Raw genomic sequence first — 17,395 nt, 5'->3', positions numbered from 1 at the left:
TAGTTGGGGGAAGAACCCCTACACTCAGGGCTTTGTTAAAGGTCCTTAAAAGAAAGGGGCATAGGAGGCCTTTAAATTGTGTATACCATTCGGTCAGAAAACCATATAGACCTGGAGTTTTATGCACAGGCATTTGCGAAATGGCCGCCGCAATCTCCTCCACCGAAATAGGTGCTTCCAACATGGCTCGCCCCTCAATTGACAGGGAGGGGAGAGATGTGTCAGCTAAGTAGTCATTCAATTGGGATTCAGTATAGTTCGCCCTGGAGGTATATAGATCTTTGTAGAAGCTTAAAAAGGTGTCTGAGATATCCCCAGGGTTGTCACTGATAAGGCCCTGAGTAGTAAGGATATGTGGGATGGATATGGGAGAAGGTTCAGGTCTAGTCAGATATGTTAAGAGATGCCCGGCTTTGTTACCATGTTCAAATGATTTCTGAGTAGCATGTAACATGCGTTTTTTGAGTAAGATCTAGCAGACAGAGTTTATGCTCCCTACGGCTCTGTAACCATGCCTCCCACGTGTCAGAGGCAGGGTTGGAGACATAAGTGGACTCTGCTCGCACCATGACATTTTCAAGTTCCTCAGTAAGCTGCCGATTATTTTTGCGTAAGACACCTGTGATGGACATAAAAGTGCCCCTAATAGTAGTCTTAAATGCCTCCCATTCTGTGGAGGGATCCACCGTTCCCAGGTTGTCCCTCCAGTAACGCCCATCCTACATTCTCCCTGCACCACCTCGTCCTCCAGCCAGTATGAATTCAGGCGCCAAATAGCAGGACCCGACCCTGGAAGGAGGAGGAGGAGGAGGTCCACAGAGAGGAGCATGATCTGAAACTCCCCTGGGCATGTATGAGACGGCAGAGACAACAGGGAGGGTGTCCACCGTAGCAAATGCCATATCTATTCTAGACATGGTGTGGAAAGAGTCAGAGTGGTAGGAATACTGGTGCACGTCCGGATGTTTCCAACACCATACCTCCTGTAAAGCCATAAACCTGCAACCAGAAAGGAGGGAACGGGCCTGCCCCCACACACCAAGCGGTCTGCCGCTGGATCTAAGATAGAGTTAAAGTCGCCCACATAAAGTAGGGGACCAGGGGGTCTGTTCAACAGCTGAAGGGACAATTTGGAAAGCGCCTCCACTATAAACGGGGGAGGAATACAGGGTAAAAATCACAGTGGAAATCTGTAAGGCAAGTATAATAAACCTCCCATCAGGGTCAGTGGCTCTGCTGGGAGAGATTTGGTCAGTAAAACAGAGGCCCCTCTGAAATAATTTGTATGGGTAGCATAGTAGAAGTTGGCCAACCACGGGTGTTTAAGGGCCTTCACTTTGGAGTCGGTAAGGTGAGTCTCTTGGAGGCAGATGATATGAGGGCGACATTTTTTTCAACTGAAAAGACCAGGGACCTTTTCTGGGGTTCATTCAGACCTCTAGTATTCTATGAGACCATGCTTGAGGGCTTTGCCATTTCATAACATACAGTACTAAATAAGTACAGAATAACAAATACATGTACATGAAAAACCTGATAGGCCATGCCACTCGAAGCACATTCAAGCATGTATATAATAAAATGTGTAAATCTGCCGATAGAAAGGTATGAGCTATTATTAGAAAAATACAAAAAACACCAATATTCTGCCATATGCAGCGACCTCAAAAAACAAAGAAAAACAAAATGAAAAGAGAGAAAAAGGAAAGAAAAAAAACCTGCAAAGTTCAATGAAAACCCCCATGCCACCCACCCTGCTTGGCTATCCTAACTGGTGAGAGGGTAATGTGATATCCAGTGGGGCTCTCAAACGGTGGTAAAAAAAAGGAAAAACCTGTCCTGGTGTAGAATATTCGGCCTCATTAGCCGTAGGAAGATTCAAATGTCCGCCGGCCTCCTCTTAAGGTGAATTGGGATGGCAGTCAATGTAGACGGAGGATAAATCCTGGAGATGGAGGTCTGGTGTAACAGTGAAGTGAGTCGCATAAACTGGCAGGGGGGAAATCATGAGTATTACTGGGCAATAAGGCAGGTCAGTGAAAATGGCAGGCACCTTGTTCCACGGGGAAGGTGTATAACACCCTAGGATTTGCAGAAATCTAGTCAGAAATAGGCCTTGCCATCATAAATGATGTGCAGTTTGGTGTGGAAAAGCATCGCATAGGACAGTCTTTCCGTGCGCAGGTGGGTTTTCACTGCTAAGGAGTTACGTTGGCGCTGAACTTCAACCGAGAAGTCAGGATAGACTGACATAGTTACCATTAAATTTAAGTGGTTCTTTTTCTTTCGTCAGGCGCAGAATAGCAACTTTATCCTGGAAATTGAGGATGCGTGCAATAATTGAGTGTGGAGGGGCGATAGAGGGGTACGGTGTGCACGCTCAATAACATGGGATAATGAGGGCGCATCAGTACCAAAGATGTCCCGCAGCCAGGAGTATAGAAACTTTTCAGAATGGGAGCCTTCTGCACGTTCAGGGAACCCGACAAAGCGGAGATTGTTCCTGCGAGAACGATTCACAAAATCATCAATTTTGGCGCGCAGAGCTGCCATTTCACTAGTGGTATCGCGCATAGTGACTGATAAGTGGGTTCACGGTGTCTTCCAGGGTGCTAATACGTTCCTCTTCATCCCCAGTCCTATCCCGGATTTTTTCGACATCCTGCTTCAAAAGTGAAAAGTCCATGCGGATAGAAGTTATCTGGGTAGAGAGAGGGGCCTTACAGTCCTGGATAGCCAGCATAATGGTGGACAGTGTGGCCTCAGTAGGGGGAAAATCTGCATCTTGGCTGCTCTCATCTAGCTGCGGGGAGTCCGGGGACAGCAGGGGGTCTGTTTGTGTGTGAAAAATGGCTGGGATGGATGCACTCACCCCTGTAGCAGAGCTCCAGACAGCGGAGGAAGATGCCTGCTGCACACCTGCCTGTTCAGCACGTGGCTCTGCGCCATCTTGCCTCCGGAACCGAGCCAGTTGATCCGCCATGGTTGGGGGCCCGAGGCGGCCCATATTTCACCATACTTGCCAGCCTGATAGATGCCCACAGCTGTGGGGAGCAGTCCGGTGCCTTCGGTGAGAAGATAGGACACAGAATGGTGTTAGGATGAGAGTTGAGAGCCGGAACTGTGAGTCTATGCGACTGCTCGCTCCACTATCAGGCCACGCGCCCCCCCCCCCCCAAATAAAGATAATTTTTAAATGGTCACACAGTATCTACAGTACTTTCCTTAGGAACTCTTTTCCTGATTTTTCTTTATTTGTGGCTTTGATATAGGGTACTTTATCCACACCTCTAAATGTCTTCTTTGGGTGAATTGGTAGACTTTTAATAAAAAATTCCTCACACACATTCGGGTTAGAATATGATTATTTTTTACGTTTCTCATAATATACTTTTTTCCCTTTTACTAGGATGTGTTTGGATTCTTTAGTAGCTTGGACCCTAAAGGCACTAGCTACAAATATGAGGTTTCGATAACAGGATCTGCTTTGGAACTTCACAACTGTATGGCAAGATTGCTTGCACATCCCCTGCAGCGCCCATTCCAGAGCCATGCCTCGTACAGCCTTCTAGATGAAGAAGAAGAGAGCACAGAGGGGGAGGTTACTGTCTGAAGCATTGGAACATGTTAAGCAAAACAAGTTTATTATTGGATATCATTATTTCATGTTAGTGCTAAAACATTCAAAATAAAATTGCTTACTTTTTTTATATTTATTTGTGTTTTGAGTGGTGTTTGTTGTAACAATTTGGACTTGCTTTGCTACATAGGAGAGCCTTGTCTTAATTTTTTTCCAACCTTTTGCCAGGTATAAATGCTGCCTCTGTCAGGTTTTAACTGATGCACAGCGGGTGTTCCAATAGAGTTAAAATAAAATGTTTCCCTCCTGCCAGACCCTTATCTGCACAAGTTTTAGATTGCACATACAGACTTTTTAAATGTCCACAATAAAAAAAGCTGCATCTTAAAAGTAGTGCTTCTAAATGCTAGGTGATTTATTTATCTTTTGTTAATGCTTTCTCTGCGTTAAGGTAACAATGGGGGTTATTTACGAAAGGCAAACCCACTTTGCACTACAAGTGCACTTCCAAGTGCAGTCGCTGTAGATATGAGGGAGACATGCAAGTAAAATAAACAGCATTTTTGCTTGCACTTGATTGGATGATAAAATCAGCAGAGCTTTCCCCTCATTTCAGAGCTTCCCCTCAGATCTACAGCGACTGCACTTCCAAGTGCACTTGTAGTGCAAAGTGGATTTCCCTTTAGTAAATCAACCCCAATGTCTTTCTATGCCCCTGTCATCAAACACTTACTGTACCTGCAGTTACTTGTCACAGTTGCCAAGTCCTCATGATCTGTGCAGCTTATCTGATCTTTCGGGTTCTAGTGGCAAATACCGAGGACATGGGAGCGATAGGCTCCAGCTGCTGTCAGTTTAATTGATGGGCATGGCTAGCTAGGCACTAAGGTGCAGAGAAGGACAGTAAAGTTGATAAGAAGCATCAGCTATGAGGAAAGATGAGCATAGCGTAATTGCATTTATTCTCTCTTGAGAAGAGTAGCTTAAAGGGTCACTAAAGGAAAAAAAATGTTTTGCTGAAATGACTGTTTACAGGGTATAGAGATATACAAGTTAACTGATTCCTTTTAAAAATAGATTAAATTCAATCATATAATGTGCCTCTAGTTTCACTTTCGGTTTTAAACTGGTTTCATGTTTATGTGAAGTAAAGAGACCCACAGAACAAAAACAAACAAATCCAGGGCAGTGTTTTGTTTTTAAAATGAATCTGATTGGTTCTGAGGAGTTTTAGACACACATTAATGACAGCTTAGACCACAGTGAAAAGCTCCCAGTACTGTGGTTATAAGGAGCCAGACAAGCAGGAAGTTTGGAGATCAGAGCAGAATTACATCAACTTCAAAGCAAAAACGAACAATAAGGACATGAAACCAGTACTGCAGGAAAGTAAAGGAAGCTATTTAGCTAAATTCCTTTAGTGATCCTTTAACCACTTCCTTACTGGGCACGTATACCCCTTCCTGACCAGGTGAAATTTCAGCTTCTGGCACTGCGTCGCTTCAACTGACAATTGCGCGGTCGTGCGACGTGGCTCCCAAACAAAATTGGCGTCCTTTTTTCCCCACAAATAGAGCTTTCTTTTGGTGGTATTTGATCATCTCTGCGGTTTTTATTTTTTGCGCTATTAACAAAAAAAGCGACAATTTTGAAAAAAAGTCAATATGTTTTACTTGTTACTATAATAAATAGCCCATTTAACCGGTTCCGGACCGCCGCCTGTACATTTACGTCGGCAGAATGGCACGTACAGGCACATTTGCGTACCTGTACGTCCCTGCCTAGACGCCGGTCGGGGGTCCGATTGGACGCCCCCGGTACATGCGGCGGTTCGGTAGGCTCCAGAAGCGATCCGGGATGAGGGGGCGGCTGTCCGTTTTCAGCTCCCCCTCTGCGATCGCTCTGAGCCAATGCCAGCGCTCCCCTCCTCCTCTTCCTGTGTTTAGTGTAAACACAGGAAGCAGGAACTGTGTGATCTCTCCTCGTGGTGGTCATATCGACCACCGCTGCGGAGAGAAGACATCACAAACGTAAGTTGCACCTAAACAGCACACTGACACCTGTACATTAGGCACATTTAACCCCCCCAAGTCACCGCCGATCACCCCCCCAGTCCACTGTTACATTGTCACTGAATGCAGGGATCATTTATTTTCTGATTTCTGCATTTAGTGTCAGTGTTACAGAAAAAAGTGTCAGGGCAGTTAGTTTTAGCCCCCTTTAGGTCCAGGGTAGCCCCCTAACCCCCCCTAATAAAGGTTTAACCCCTTGATCACCGCCCTAGTTAACCCTTTCACCCCCTATTGCCAGTGTCACTAAGCGATCGATTTTCTGATCGCTGTATTAGTGTCACTGTTGCCGCTAGGCAGTTAGCTTTTTTTGAGGTTCGCCACCAAGTTCTATAGCGTTAGGTACCCCCAATAAATAAAGTTTTTAACCCCTGATTGCCCTCTAGTTAACCCTTTCACCCCCTATTGCCAGTGTCACTAAGCGATCGATTTTCTGATCGCTGTATTAGTGTCACTGTTGCCGCTAGGCAGTTAGCTTTTTTTGAGGTTCGCCGCCAAGTTCTATAGCGTTAGGTACCCCCATAAATAAAGTTTTTAACCCCTGATTGCCCCCTAGTTAACCCTTTCACCAGTGATCACCGTATAAGTGTTACAGTTGACGCTGGTTAGTTAGTTTGCTGTTTATAGCATCAGGGCACCCGCCGTATATAACCCAATAAAGGTTTAACCCCCTGATCGCCCTGATATAAATTAAATTTTAGCGTCAGTCAGGGTCTGCGTCGCCCCAGGCAGTGTTAGGTTAGTGCCAGTACCGCTTACACCCACTCGCAAAGCATACACCCCCCTTAGTGGTATAGTATCTGAACGGATCGATACCTGATCTGATCAGATCTTTACTAGCGTACCCAGCAGTTTAGGGTACCCAAAAACGCATTGTTAGCAGAATCAGCCCAGATACCCGCTAGCACCTGCGTTTTCCCCCTCTGCCCAGCCCAGCCCAACCCACCCAAGTGCAGTATCGATCGATCACTGTCACTTCAAAAACACAACACACAACTGCAGCGTTCGTAGAGACAGGCCTGATCCCTGCGATCGCTAACAGTTTTTTTGGAAGCGTTTTCTACATTTTCCTTTCTATAGTCAGGTGCTTTTTTTACCTGTGAATCATCACCAGTGTACGACTAAATTTAGAGCCCAAAATGGCAAAGCGAATGTACACTGGTGAAGAGGCCGTCAGGATTCTGTGCATGTCAGATAGTGAAGAAGAGGAGGTCATGTATCTGACAGAATCTGGCTCAGAATACGATCCTGTTTACGACAACGGCTCTATGTCAGATAGCTTGGACGACGGAGTAGTGGTCCCTGCTAAGGCTATGTGTACCCGACCCCGTTCTGATGTTGTTGAGCAGCAAGAACCGCAGGACCCTTGTATGGAGCTAGCGCCGCCATTCCTTCTGGTGGATTGGCAAGCACCAGCGGCCTAGTACACCCTGGTCGTTCATCCAGCACTGCAATATCACGTGGTGACGTGGCGAGTCCCATAAGTGCAGTTCAAGCTGGCGAGGTGGCAAGCACAAGTAGTGTCCCGCTGCCACCAAGAAGAAGACAAAGACAGGCCCGTCGTGCCCATAGTGCCCTTCCTGCAGAATTCGCCTATCCTGATTGGGTCCCCACCACTTCTGCAGCACCCGTACTTCCCCCATTCACTGGCCAACCCGGTATTCAGGTGGATACAGCGAATTTTATGGCACTTGATTTTTATTTGCTGTTTTTCACGGAAGATCTCTATAGATTTATTGTGGACCAGAGTAATTTATATGCTGGTACCTACATCGCCGCTAATCCCCAGACCCTCCTTGCCAAAGAATGGAAACCTCTTGAGGTTTCAGAATTTAAGACCTTTCTGGGCCTTACCCTCAACATGGGCATACACCAATTTCCGGAGTTGCGGAAGTATTGGTCCACACATCCCATCGACCATATGCCCGTGTTCTCTGCTCACATGGCCAGGAAACGATACAAGGCGATCCTGCGGTTTCTGCATTTCAGTGACAATGCACTTTGTCGTCCACGTGGAGACCCTGAATTTGACCGGCTCTACAAAATTCGGCCCCTCATAAACCATTTCAACAAACGTTTTGCAGCCTTGTTTAATCCACAACAGGTTGTATGCGTTGACGAGTCCCTGATTAAATTTTCTGGCCGCTTGTCTTTCAAGCAGTACCTTCCCAACAAGCGTGCCAGATACGGGGTCAAGCTCTATAAGCTCTGTGATGGGGCAACAGGCTACACATGGAGCTTTAGGGTTTATGAGGGCAAAGATAGTGAGGTAGAGCCGGAAGGATGCCCAGATTACATGGGGAGCGCTGGCAAGATCGTGTGGGACTTGGTGTCACCCTTATTCGGAAAGGGTTACCACTTATACGTGGACAATTATTACAGCAGCGTGCCACTTTTTAGTCACCTGTTCGATCATCAGATTGGAGCATGTGGCACCGTGCGACCTAATCGCCGGGGCTTCCCCCAGAGGCTTGTAGATTCCCGTCTTAGCCTGGGGGCGAGAGCCTGCTTCAGAAGTAATAATTTGCTCGCTGTGAAGTGGCGGGACAATAAGAATGTTTTCGTTCTTACCACCCTTCACGCAGACACGACAGTACAAATTCGTACGGCGACTGGTGTTGTGGAGAAACCCCTCTGTATCCACGAATATAACCACAACATGGGAGGGGTGGACCTCAACGACCAGTTGATGGCGCCGTATCATATTGTCCGTAAGACGAGACGCTGGTACAAAAAAGTGTGTCTACATTTATTTCAATTGGCTCTACTGAATGCTTTTGTCTTATACAAAGCTTCAGGACAGAATGGATCCTTTCTTGCATTCCAGAAGGAGATCATCACAGAACTCCTGTATCCAGGCGGTACTGTACCTCACCATCCCCTACCAAATGCAGTAAGCCGACTGCATGAGAGGCATTTTTCGTATGCCCTCGAGAGTACCCCTACCCAACGAGCCCCCCAAAGAAAATGTTGTGTCTGTAGAAAGCGCGTATTTAGGCGTGACACCCGTTATTTTTGTCCCCGCTGTCCTGACAATCCTGGTCTTTGTATTGGGGAATGTTTTGAACGCTTCCACACACGAGTTAATTATTAGTGTAGGGCAAAACATTACACAGGGTCTCCCAAGATGCCATCGCATTTTGAGAGACCCAAACCTGGAACCGAAAAGTTGAACAGTTACAAAAAAAAGTGTTAAAAAAAAAGGAAAAAAAAAAAATAGATGTTGTTTTATTGTTCTCTCCCTCTCTATTCTCTCTCTATTGTTCTGCTCTTTTTTTTTACTGTATTCTATTCTGCAAAGTTTTATTGTTATGTTTTTTCATGCTTGCTTTTCAGGTATGTAATTTACTTTACTGTTTTCAGGTACGCCATTCAGCTGTTGCGCGGACTTATTTATCTTGACAGCAACAGCGTTTGCTCCCACGATATATAAAGCCGCGACTCCAGTGCTGTAGGAGGTGATTTCACCACCACAGTTAAAAAAAAGAGCATATATGCCGAAGCATGGGGGCAGCAGGGGCGGAGGAGCGATTTTGCTCCTAATGCCGCGTACATACGGTTGACATTCCTACGGAGGCTTTCCCGTGGAAAAGTCTGACCATGTGTACACGGCATAGAAAAGTCCGACCGTGTGTACGCGGCATAGAAAAGTCCGACCGTACGTGGCATAACTTTTTTGCGGGAGGATGCCCCCATGCTTCGGCATATATATATTTTAGGCACAGGTTGCGTTAAATGTTTTATTTTTTACTATGTTTTTTTATAGGTATTTGCTTTGCAGGTATGGTATGATCTTACTGTTATACTGGAATGTTACTTTGTTTTAATGTTAACCATCATTTGCTTAGCAGGTACGCCATTCAGTTGCAGTGCGGATTTATTTAGCGTGACAGCAACAGCGTTTGCTCCCACGATATATATAAAGCCGCGACTCCAATGCTGTAGGAGGTGATTTCACCACCACAGTTCAAAAAAGAGCATATATGCGGAAGCATGGGGGCATTAGGGGCGGAGGAGCGATTTTGCTCCTAATGCCGCGTACATACGGTTGACATTCCTACGGAGGCTTTCCCGTGGAAAAGTCTGACCATGTGTACACGGCATAGAAAAGTCCGACCGTGTGTATGCGGCATAGAAAAGTCCGACCGTACGCGGCATAACTTTTTTGCGGGAGGATGCCCCCATGCTTCGGCATATATAAATGGTGCATGTATGCCCATCATTAGAAGTGGGTGGATGAAGGGAGGTATTCTAATGGTGGGCATACCCACCGATCAATCTTTTTTTCGTTCAGCCAACAGGCTGCATGAAAAAAAAAAGATTACAATACATGTCCAACAAGAACCATCAACGTGCTGGTATGTTGCTGGACTTTGAATGGTTATACCAGAATGATGCCTACGGGTTTAGGCATCATCTTGGTATCATTCTTTTCAGCCAGCGGTCGGCTTTCATGTAAAAGCAGTCCTAGTGGCCAATTAGCCTCTAGACTGCTTTTACATTCAGTGGGAGGGAATGTTCCCCCCCCCGGATATAAACGGCGCCATTGAGAATATGGGAAAGCATTTTATCACACCGATCTTGGTGTGGTCAGATGCTTTGAGGGCAGAGGAAAGATCTAGGGTCTAGGACCCCATTTAAAAAAAAAAAAAAGAGTACCTGTCACTAACTATTGCTATCATAAGGGATATTTACATTCCCTGAGATAACAATAAAAATGGTAAAAAAAAATAAAAATGGAAGGAACAGTTAACAAATAAAATAAAAAAAGCAAAATAAATGTATAAAAAAAAAAAAAAGCATCCCTGTCCCCCCCTGCTCTTGCGCAAAGGCGAACGCAAGCGTCGGTCTGGAGTCATATGTAAACAGCAATTGCACCATGCATGTGAGGTATCACCGCGAAGGGCAGATCGAGGACAGTCATTTTAGCAGTAGACCTACTCTGTAAATCTAATGTGGTAACCTGTAAAGGCTTTTAAAGGCTTTTAAAAATGTATGTAGTTTGTCGCCACTGCGCGTTTGTGCGCAATTTTAAAGTATGTTGTGTTTGGTATCCATGTACTCGGCCTAAGATCATAATTTTTATTTCATCAATAATTTGGGCAATATAGTGTGTTTTAGTGCTTTAAAATAAAAAAAAGTGTATTTTTTCCCCAAAAAATGCGTTTGAAAAAACGCTGCGCAAATACTGTGTGGAAAAAATGTTTGCAACACCCACCATTTTAATCTGTAGGGCCTTTGCTTTAAAAAAAATATATAATGTTTGGGGGTTCAACTTAACTTTCTTGCAAAAAAATATGTTTTTATGTAAACAAACAGTGTCAGAAAGGGCCTTTTCTTCAAGTGGTTAGAAGAGTGGGTGATGTGTGACATAAGCTTCTAATTGTTGTGCATAAAATGCCAGGACAATTCAAAACCCCCCCAAATGACCCCATTTTGGAAAGTAGACACCCCAAGCTATTTGCTGAGAGGCATCTCAAGTCCATGGAATATTTTAGATTTTGACCCAAGTTGCGGGAAATATAAATATATATATATATATATATTTTTTTTTGCGCAAAGTTGTCACTAAATGATATATTGCTCAAACATGCCATGGGCATATGTGGAATTACACCCCAAAATACATTCTGCTGCTTCTCCTGAGTACGGGGATACCACATGTGTGAGACTTTTTGGGAGCCTAGCCGCGTACGGGACCCCAAAAACCAATCACCGCCTTCAGGCTTTCTAAGGGTGTAAATTTTTGATTTCACTCCTCACTACCTATCACAGTTTCGAAGGCCATAAAATGCCAAAATAGCACAAAAAAAAACCAAATGACCCCATTTTGGAAAGAAGACACCCCAAGGAAACTGCTGAGAGGCATGTTGAGTCCATTGATTTTTTTATTTTTTGTCCAAAGTGATTGAATAATGACAAAAAAAAAAAAATTGTCACTAAATGATATATTGCTCACACATGCCATGGTTATATGTGGAGTTGCACCCTAAAATACATTCTGCTGCTTCTCCTGAGTACGGGGATACCACATGTTTGGGACTTTTTGGGAGCCTAGCCGCGTACCGGACCCCGAAAACCAAGCACCGCCTTCAGCATTTCTAAGGGCGCAAATTTTTGATTTCACTCCTCACTACCTATCACAGTTTCGAAGGCCATAAAATGCCAAAATAGCACAAAACCCCCCAAATGACCCCATTTTGGAAAGTAGACACCCCAAGCTATTTGCTGAGAGGCATGTTGAGTCCATGGAATATTTAATTTTTTTGCCCCAAGTGATTGAATCATGACCAAAAAAAATAAAAATAAAAAAATGTACAAAACATTGTCCCTAAATTATATATTTCTCACACATGCCACGGTTATATGTGGAATTGCACCCCAAAATACATTCTGCTGCTTCTCCTGAGTATGGGAATACCACATGTGTGGGACTTTTTGGGAGCCTAGCCGCGTATGAGACCCCGAAAACCAAGCACCGCCTTCAAGATTTCTAAGGACATAAATTTTTTATTTCACTCACACAAATCTTGAAGGCAGTGCTTGGTTTTCGGGGGCCCCGTACGCGGCTAGGCTCCCAAAAAGTCCCACACGTGGTATCCCCGTACTCAGGAGAAGCAGCAGAATGTATTTTGGGGTGCAATTCCACATATGCCTATGGCATGTGTGAGAAATATATCATTTAGTGACAACGTTTTGTCATTTTTTTTTTTGGTCATTATTCAGTGACTTGGGGCAAAAAAGTTAAATATTCCATGGACTCAACATCCCTCTCAGCAAATAGCTTGGGGTGTCTACTTTCCAAAATGGGGTCATTTGGGGAGGTTTTGTGCTGTTTTGGCATTTTATGGCCTTCGAAACTGTGATAGGTAGTGAGGAGTGAAATCAAAAATGTATGCCCTTAGAAATCTTGAAGGCGGTGCTTGGTTTCGGGGTCCCGTACGCGGCTAGGCTCCCAAAAAGTCCCACACATGTGGTATCCCCGTACTCAGGAGAAGCAGCAGAATGTATTTTGGGGTGTAATTCCACATATGCCCATGGCATATGTGAGAAATATATCATTTAGTGACAACGTTTTGTAAAAATATATATATATATATATTTTTTTGTTCATTATTCAATCACTTGGGGCCATAAAATTAAATATTCCATGGACTCAACATGCCTCTCAGCAAATAGCTTGGGGTGTCTTCTTTCCAAAATGGGGTCATTTGGGGGGGTTGTGTGACATCTTGGCATTTTATGGCCTTCAAAACTGTGATAGGTAGTGAGGAGTGAAATCAAAAATTTATGCCCTTAGAAATCTTGAAGGCGGTGCTTTGTTTTCGGGGCCCCGTGTGCGGCTAGGCTCACAAAAAGTCCCACACATGTGGTATCCCCGTACTCAGGAGAAGCAGCAGAATGTATTTTGGGGTGCAATTCCACATATAACCATGGCATGTGTGAGCAATATATCATTTAGTGACAACTTTTTGTAAACATTTTTTTTTTTTTCGTCATTATTCAATCACTTGGGACAAAAAAAAATATATTCAATGGACTCAACATGCCTCTCAGCAGTTTCCTTGGGGTGTCTACTTTCCAAAATGGGGTCATTTGGGGGGGGTTTAGTACTGCCCTGCCATTTTAGCACCTCAAGAAATGAGATAGGCAGTCATAAAATAAAAGCTGTGTAAATTCCAGAAAATGTACCCTAGTTTGTAGACGCTATAACTTTTGCGAAAACCAATAAATATACGCTTATTGCGATTTTTTTTACTAAAGACATGTGGCTGAATACATTTTGGCCTAAATGTTTGACTAAAATTTAGTTTATTCGATATTTTTTACTTTTTGTTATAAGAAAAATCATTTTTTTTCAAAATTTACGGTCTTTTTGCGTTTATATCGCAAAAAATAAAAATCGCAGAGGCAATCAAATACCATCAAAAGAAAGCTCTATTTGTGGGAAGAAAAGGACGCAAGTTTCGTTTCGGTACAACATTGCATGACCGCGCAATTACCAGTTAAAGCAGCGCATTGCCAAATTGTAAAAACACCTTGGGTCTTTAGACAGCGTATTGGTCCGGGGCTTAAGTGGTTAAAAAAATAATAAAATAAAATAAAAAATTCTCAGTTTAGGCCGATACGTATTCTTCTACATATTTTTGGTATAAAAAAAAAATCTCAATAAGCGACTGGTTTGCGCAAAAGTTATATCGCTTACAAAATAGGGGACAGAATTATTATTCATTTTTATTATTATTTTTTTTTACTAGTAATGGCGGCGATCTGCGATTTTTATTGGGACTGCGACGTTATGGCGGACACATCGGACACTTTTGACACATTTTTGGCGCCATTCACATTTATACTGCGATCAGTGCTATAAAAATGCACCGATTACTGTATAAATGTGACTGGCAGTGAAGGGGTTAACACTAGGGGGCATGGAAAGGGTTAAATGTAGTCCCTGGGTGTGTTCTAACTGTGGGGGGAGGGGGGTGACTGGGGGAGGTGACCGATGCTGTGTCCCTATGTACAAGGGACACAGATCGGTCTCCTCTCCCCTGACAGGACATGGATCTCTGTGTTTACACACAGAGATCCTTGTCCCTGTAACCGCCGATTGTGAGTGCCTGGCGGACATCGCGGCCGCCAGGCACGCGCATCGGTATCTCAGGAATGCGGCGGGCACGCGCGCCCTCTAGTGGCCTGGAAGAGCGGAGGACGCATATATGCGTCCTGTCAGAGATTTAGAACCACCCTGCGGCTGCACATATTCGTACGGCCGTCGGGAAGCGGTTAAAGGTGGATAGGATCAACATATATAAACACATACAGTAAGTGGGCCATTTAGTGAACTTGGTGCAGAGTTATTCCCTTTCAGGTCATTTCACAGGACAAGGGGGCACTCTTTACATCTGGAGGAAAATATATTTCACCTTCATAGAAAAGACTTCTTCACAGTAAGAAATGTGAAAATGCGGAATAGACTCCCTCATGAACTGGTTCTAGCCAGCTCGGTAGATTGTTTGTTTAAAAAAAAAAAAAGAACAAAGCTAGATGCATTTTTTTAAATGCACAAAATAGGACTGGATACACATTTTTAGAGGTAATAATGCCATGGGTAATGGATCCACAGAATATCTGATTGCTTCATGAGGGATCAGTAAGGATCCCCCCCCACTGGAGCGAACTGGATCATGCTTCATTGCGTTTGTTTGTTTGTTTTTTGTCTTTTTTTTCTAGTGTATATGGAGTTTTTTGTTGAACTAGATAAACTAGTGCTTTTTTTTTTCCACCCTATGTTACTATATCTAACTTTCTCCTTCCAAGTGAATTGTAAGATACTCCTCTGCATGGCATAAGGATAAGATGTAATGAGTGCAGGCAAAGCCCAGACGAAGTATGAAAATGTTGGCAATAGCGTCATCTTTACCCCCATGCCTAACTAGGGGACATTGCACTTTTCCCAAGATGCAAGGTCAAATAGTTAAACAATTTCAAGTAATTTACTTGATATAACGTGTGGTAAGTTGGAGTAGGATGAACATCCAAGTTAGGCAAAAAAGTGGAGGTCCAAGAAAAGACGAAAGTGTGTTTGAGGACATGCATTATTTCCGTGCATAAGGAGACATTAAGGGTTCTTCCTTTTAATCTCAGTGTAGAGTTAGGAAAGCTGACCGAAGAGTCAACAGGAGCATAAGGTTTGGAAGGAATATCAAGGGGATGATCAGTACAAGTAGAGCATAATCTGAAAACACTTTCCCCCCTCCCCTTACAGGACAGCTACTTGAGAGATGATTGGCTCGGCCCTCTATGGGAAACACAAATCACATACAATTTAAAAGGCCCCTCCCTTTCCTCTGAACCTTCAGTTGTTTTGTGTTTCCAGACGCTCCAGGAGCACCGACACGTTTTTTGTTTTCCTAGGTCTGGTAACTGGTTGGCGGGAAAAAAATGGTCTTTTAACAAAGATTAGCAGAAAAAGGGGATTCTCTTTACTGCTTCAGCCCCTTCCAAAATTCTCCAGTGACGCCAGCATAGGGGTAGGGGGAAGGTTGTCCCACTTCGTCAAAGAATGGGAAAAGATTTCCGACAATTCCTTTATCCTTCAAACATTGGAAAGGGGTTACAGGTTGGAATTCAAAAATCTTCCACACCAGAGATTTTGTATTACTCATCTGCTGAGAAACCAAGAGAGATGGCAAGCCACGTTGAATCTAGTTTCCATGTGGGAAACAGAAGGGGTCATTTCCCCTGTCCCGGAAAATCAAAAACTCTGAGGATTTTATTCCCATGTCTTTCTGGTTCAGAAAGCCTCCGGAAGCTTCTGGATGGTCATCAATTTGCGCACACTGAACAAGTATATTCACTACAGATGTTTCCGGATGGAAAACATTTACTCTGTGAGAAATCTTCATGTTCCAATCTGCCAGAACCACCGAAAGTTCCTCAGATTTGCAATTTTCATGGACAACGGGCTGAGTCATTGGCAGTTCAATGCCCTCCCTTTTGGCTTCTCAGCAGCGCCCAGGATTTTTTTCAAAGATTGTGGCCGAAGTCATAGCCTTTTTTTTGGATACAAAGTGTATAGATTGTTCCATATCTGGACGATTTTCTGATCTTTGCCCAAGACAAAGAATCCCTTATCCGGGATTTGCAGTTGGTTCTGCGGACCTTTCAGGATCTAGGGTGGAAAGTCAACCAATGGAAGTCTTGTCTGGTACTCTCCCAGAAACATACTTTTCTGGGTTATCTAATAGACTCTGTTGCTCAGAAATTTTTTCTTCCTGAAGAGAAAGTTCTGAAACTTCTTCTTGCCATGCAGGCCTTCAGATTGCTCCCACAGACCTCGCTTTGGCGGGTCATGCAATTAGGTTTAATGACCACAGCCATCCCAGGAGTTCCCTGGGCCCAATTACACTCCAGACCCCTTCAGGCATTTTCTCTTACTCCATTGTGATCGCAGGAAGGATTCTCTGGATTCAAATAGTTCAACTTCCAAGGGAGGATTCTCTCAATCTCTCCTAATGGGAGCAGCAGGAACACCTGCAGGGAGGGAAGAACTGGGCACAACATGCTCCAGTGAAGGTTACCACAGACGCCAGTCTGTGGGGCTGGGGTGCACATTCTTAGGGCTTGGTCGCCGGAGGAAGCAGACCGCTCCTCAAATTTCAGGGAACTACTAGCTGTAGGGAAAGCTCTCTTGGCTCTGCAGGAGAAGCTCAGTTCAAAAGACCTGTTGGTGTTTTCAGACAATGCCACAACAGCCATGTCTGTTCCAGGCCTGTTGACAGATTCAATCCCTTCAGTACAGTGGGCCAGGCTTCATGCTCGACCTCTGCAGGCAGACATTCTACTGAATTGGTCACACCAGAACCTCTGGAAAATAAGTTCAATATAGGGAAAAGCGCAAAAGCGGAGATCAGAAGGTCTTCCCTTGACTTTTCCGGTGACTCTGAGATTAACAACAGATGCGAGCGCTTAGGGGTAGGGAGCTCACCTCGAACAGACAACACAGGGGGTATGGTCCAAGCCAGAGGCAATAAGGTCCTCAAATTGAAGAGAGTTAAAGGCTATCCATCTAAGCCTCCTTTTCTTTCAGAAAGTTCTAAATGAACAGCATGTCCAGATGTTGGACAACATGACCGCAGTATTATAGCTAACAAAGCAGGGGGCACAAGGAGCAAGACGCTGATGGAACTAGCTCATCATATCCTGAGATGGGTAGAGAACCATTTAGCCTCGCTGTCCGCAGTCC

The 17,395-nt window shown here is 44.3% G+C and overlaps 1 protein-coding gene across 2 annotated transcripts in view; it reads left to right on the top strand.

Moving 5' to 3' along the window:
* Positions 1 to 3,716, top strand: part of BABAM1 (BRISC and BRCA1 A complex member 1) — a 98,937-nt gene extending 95,221 nt beyond the window's left edge. For both annotated transcript variants that reach the window (XM_040321270.1, XM_040321278.1), the window contains exon 9: positions 3,410 to 3,716. In XM_040321270.1, the coding sequence (XP_040177204.1) occupies positions 3,410 to 3,613 (204 nt within the window). In that variant the 3' untranslated portion in view covers positions 3,614 to 3,716. The remainder of the gene's footprint in view (positions 1 to 3,409) is intronic.
* The last annotated feature ends 13,679 nt before the right edge of the window (positions 3,717 to 17,395 follow it).

The sequence above is a fragment of the Rana temporaria genome, chromosome 1 (assembly GCF_905171775.1).
Source record: "Rana temporaria chromosome 1, aRanTem1.1, whole genome shotgun sequence".
NCBI lineage: Eukaryota > Metazoa > Chordata > Amphibia > Anura > Ranidae > Rana > Rana temporaria.
This window is presented reverse-complemented; position numbering and strand designations above follow the sequence as displayed.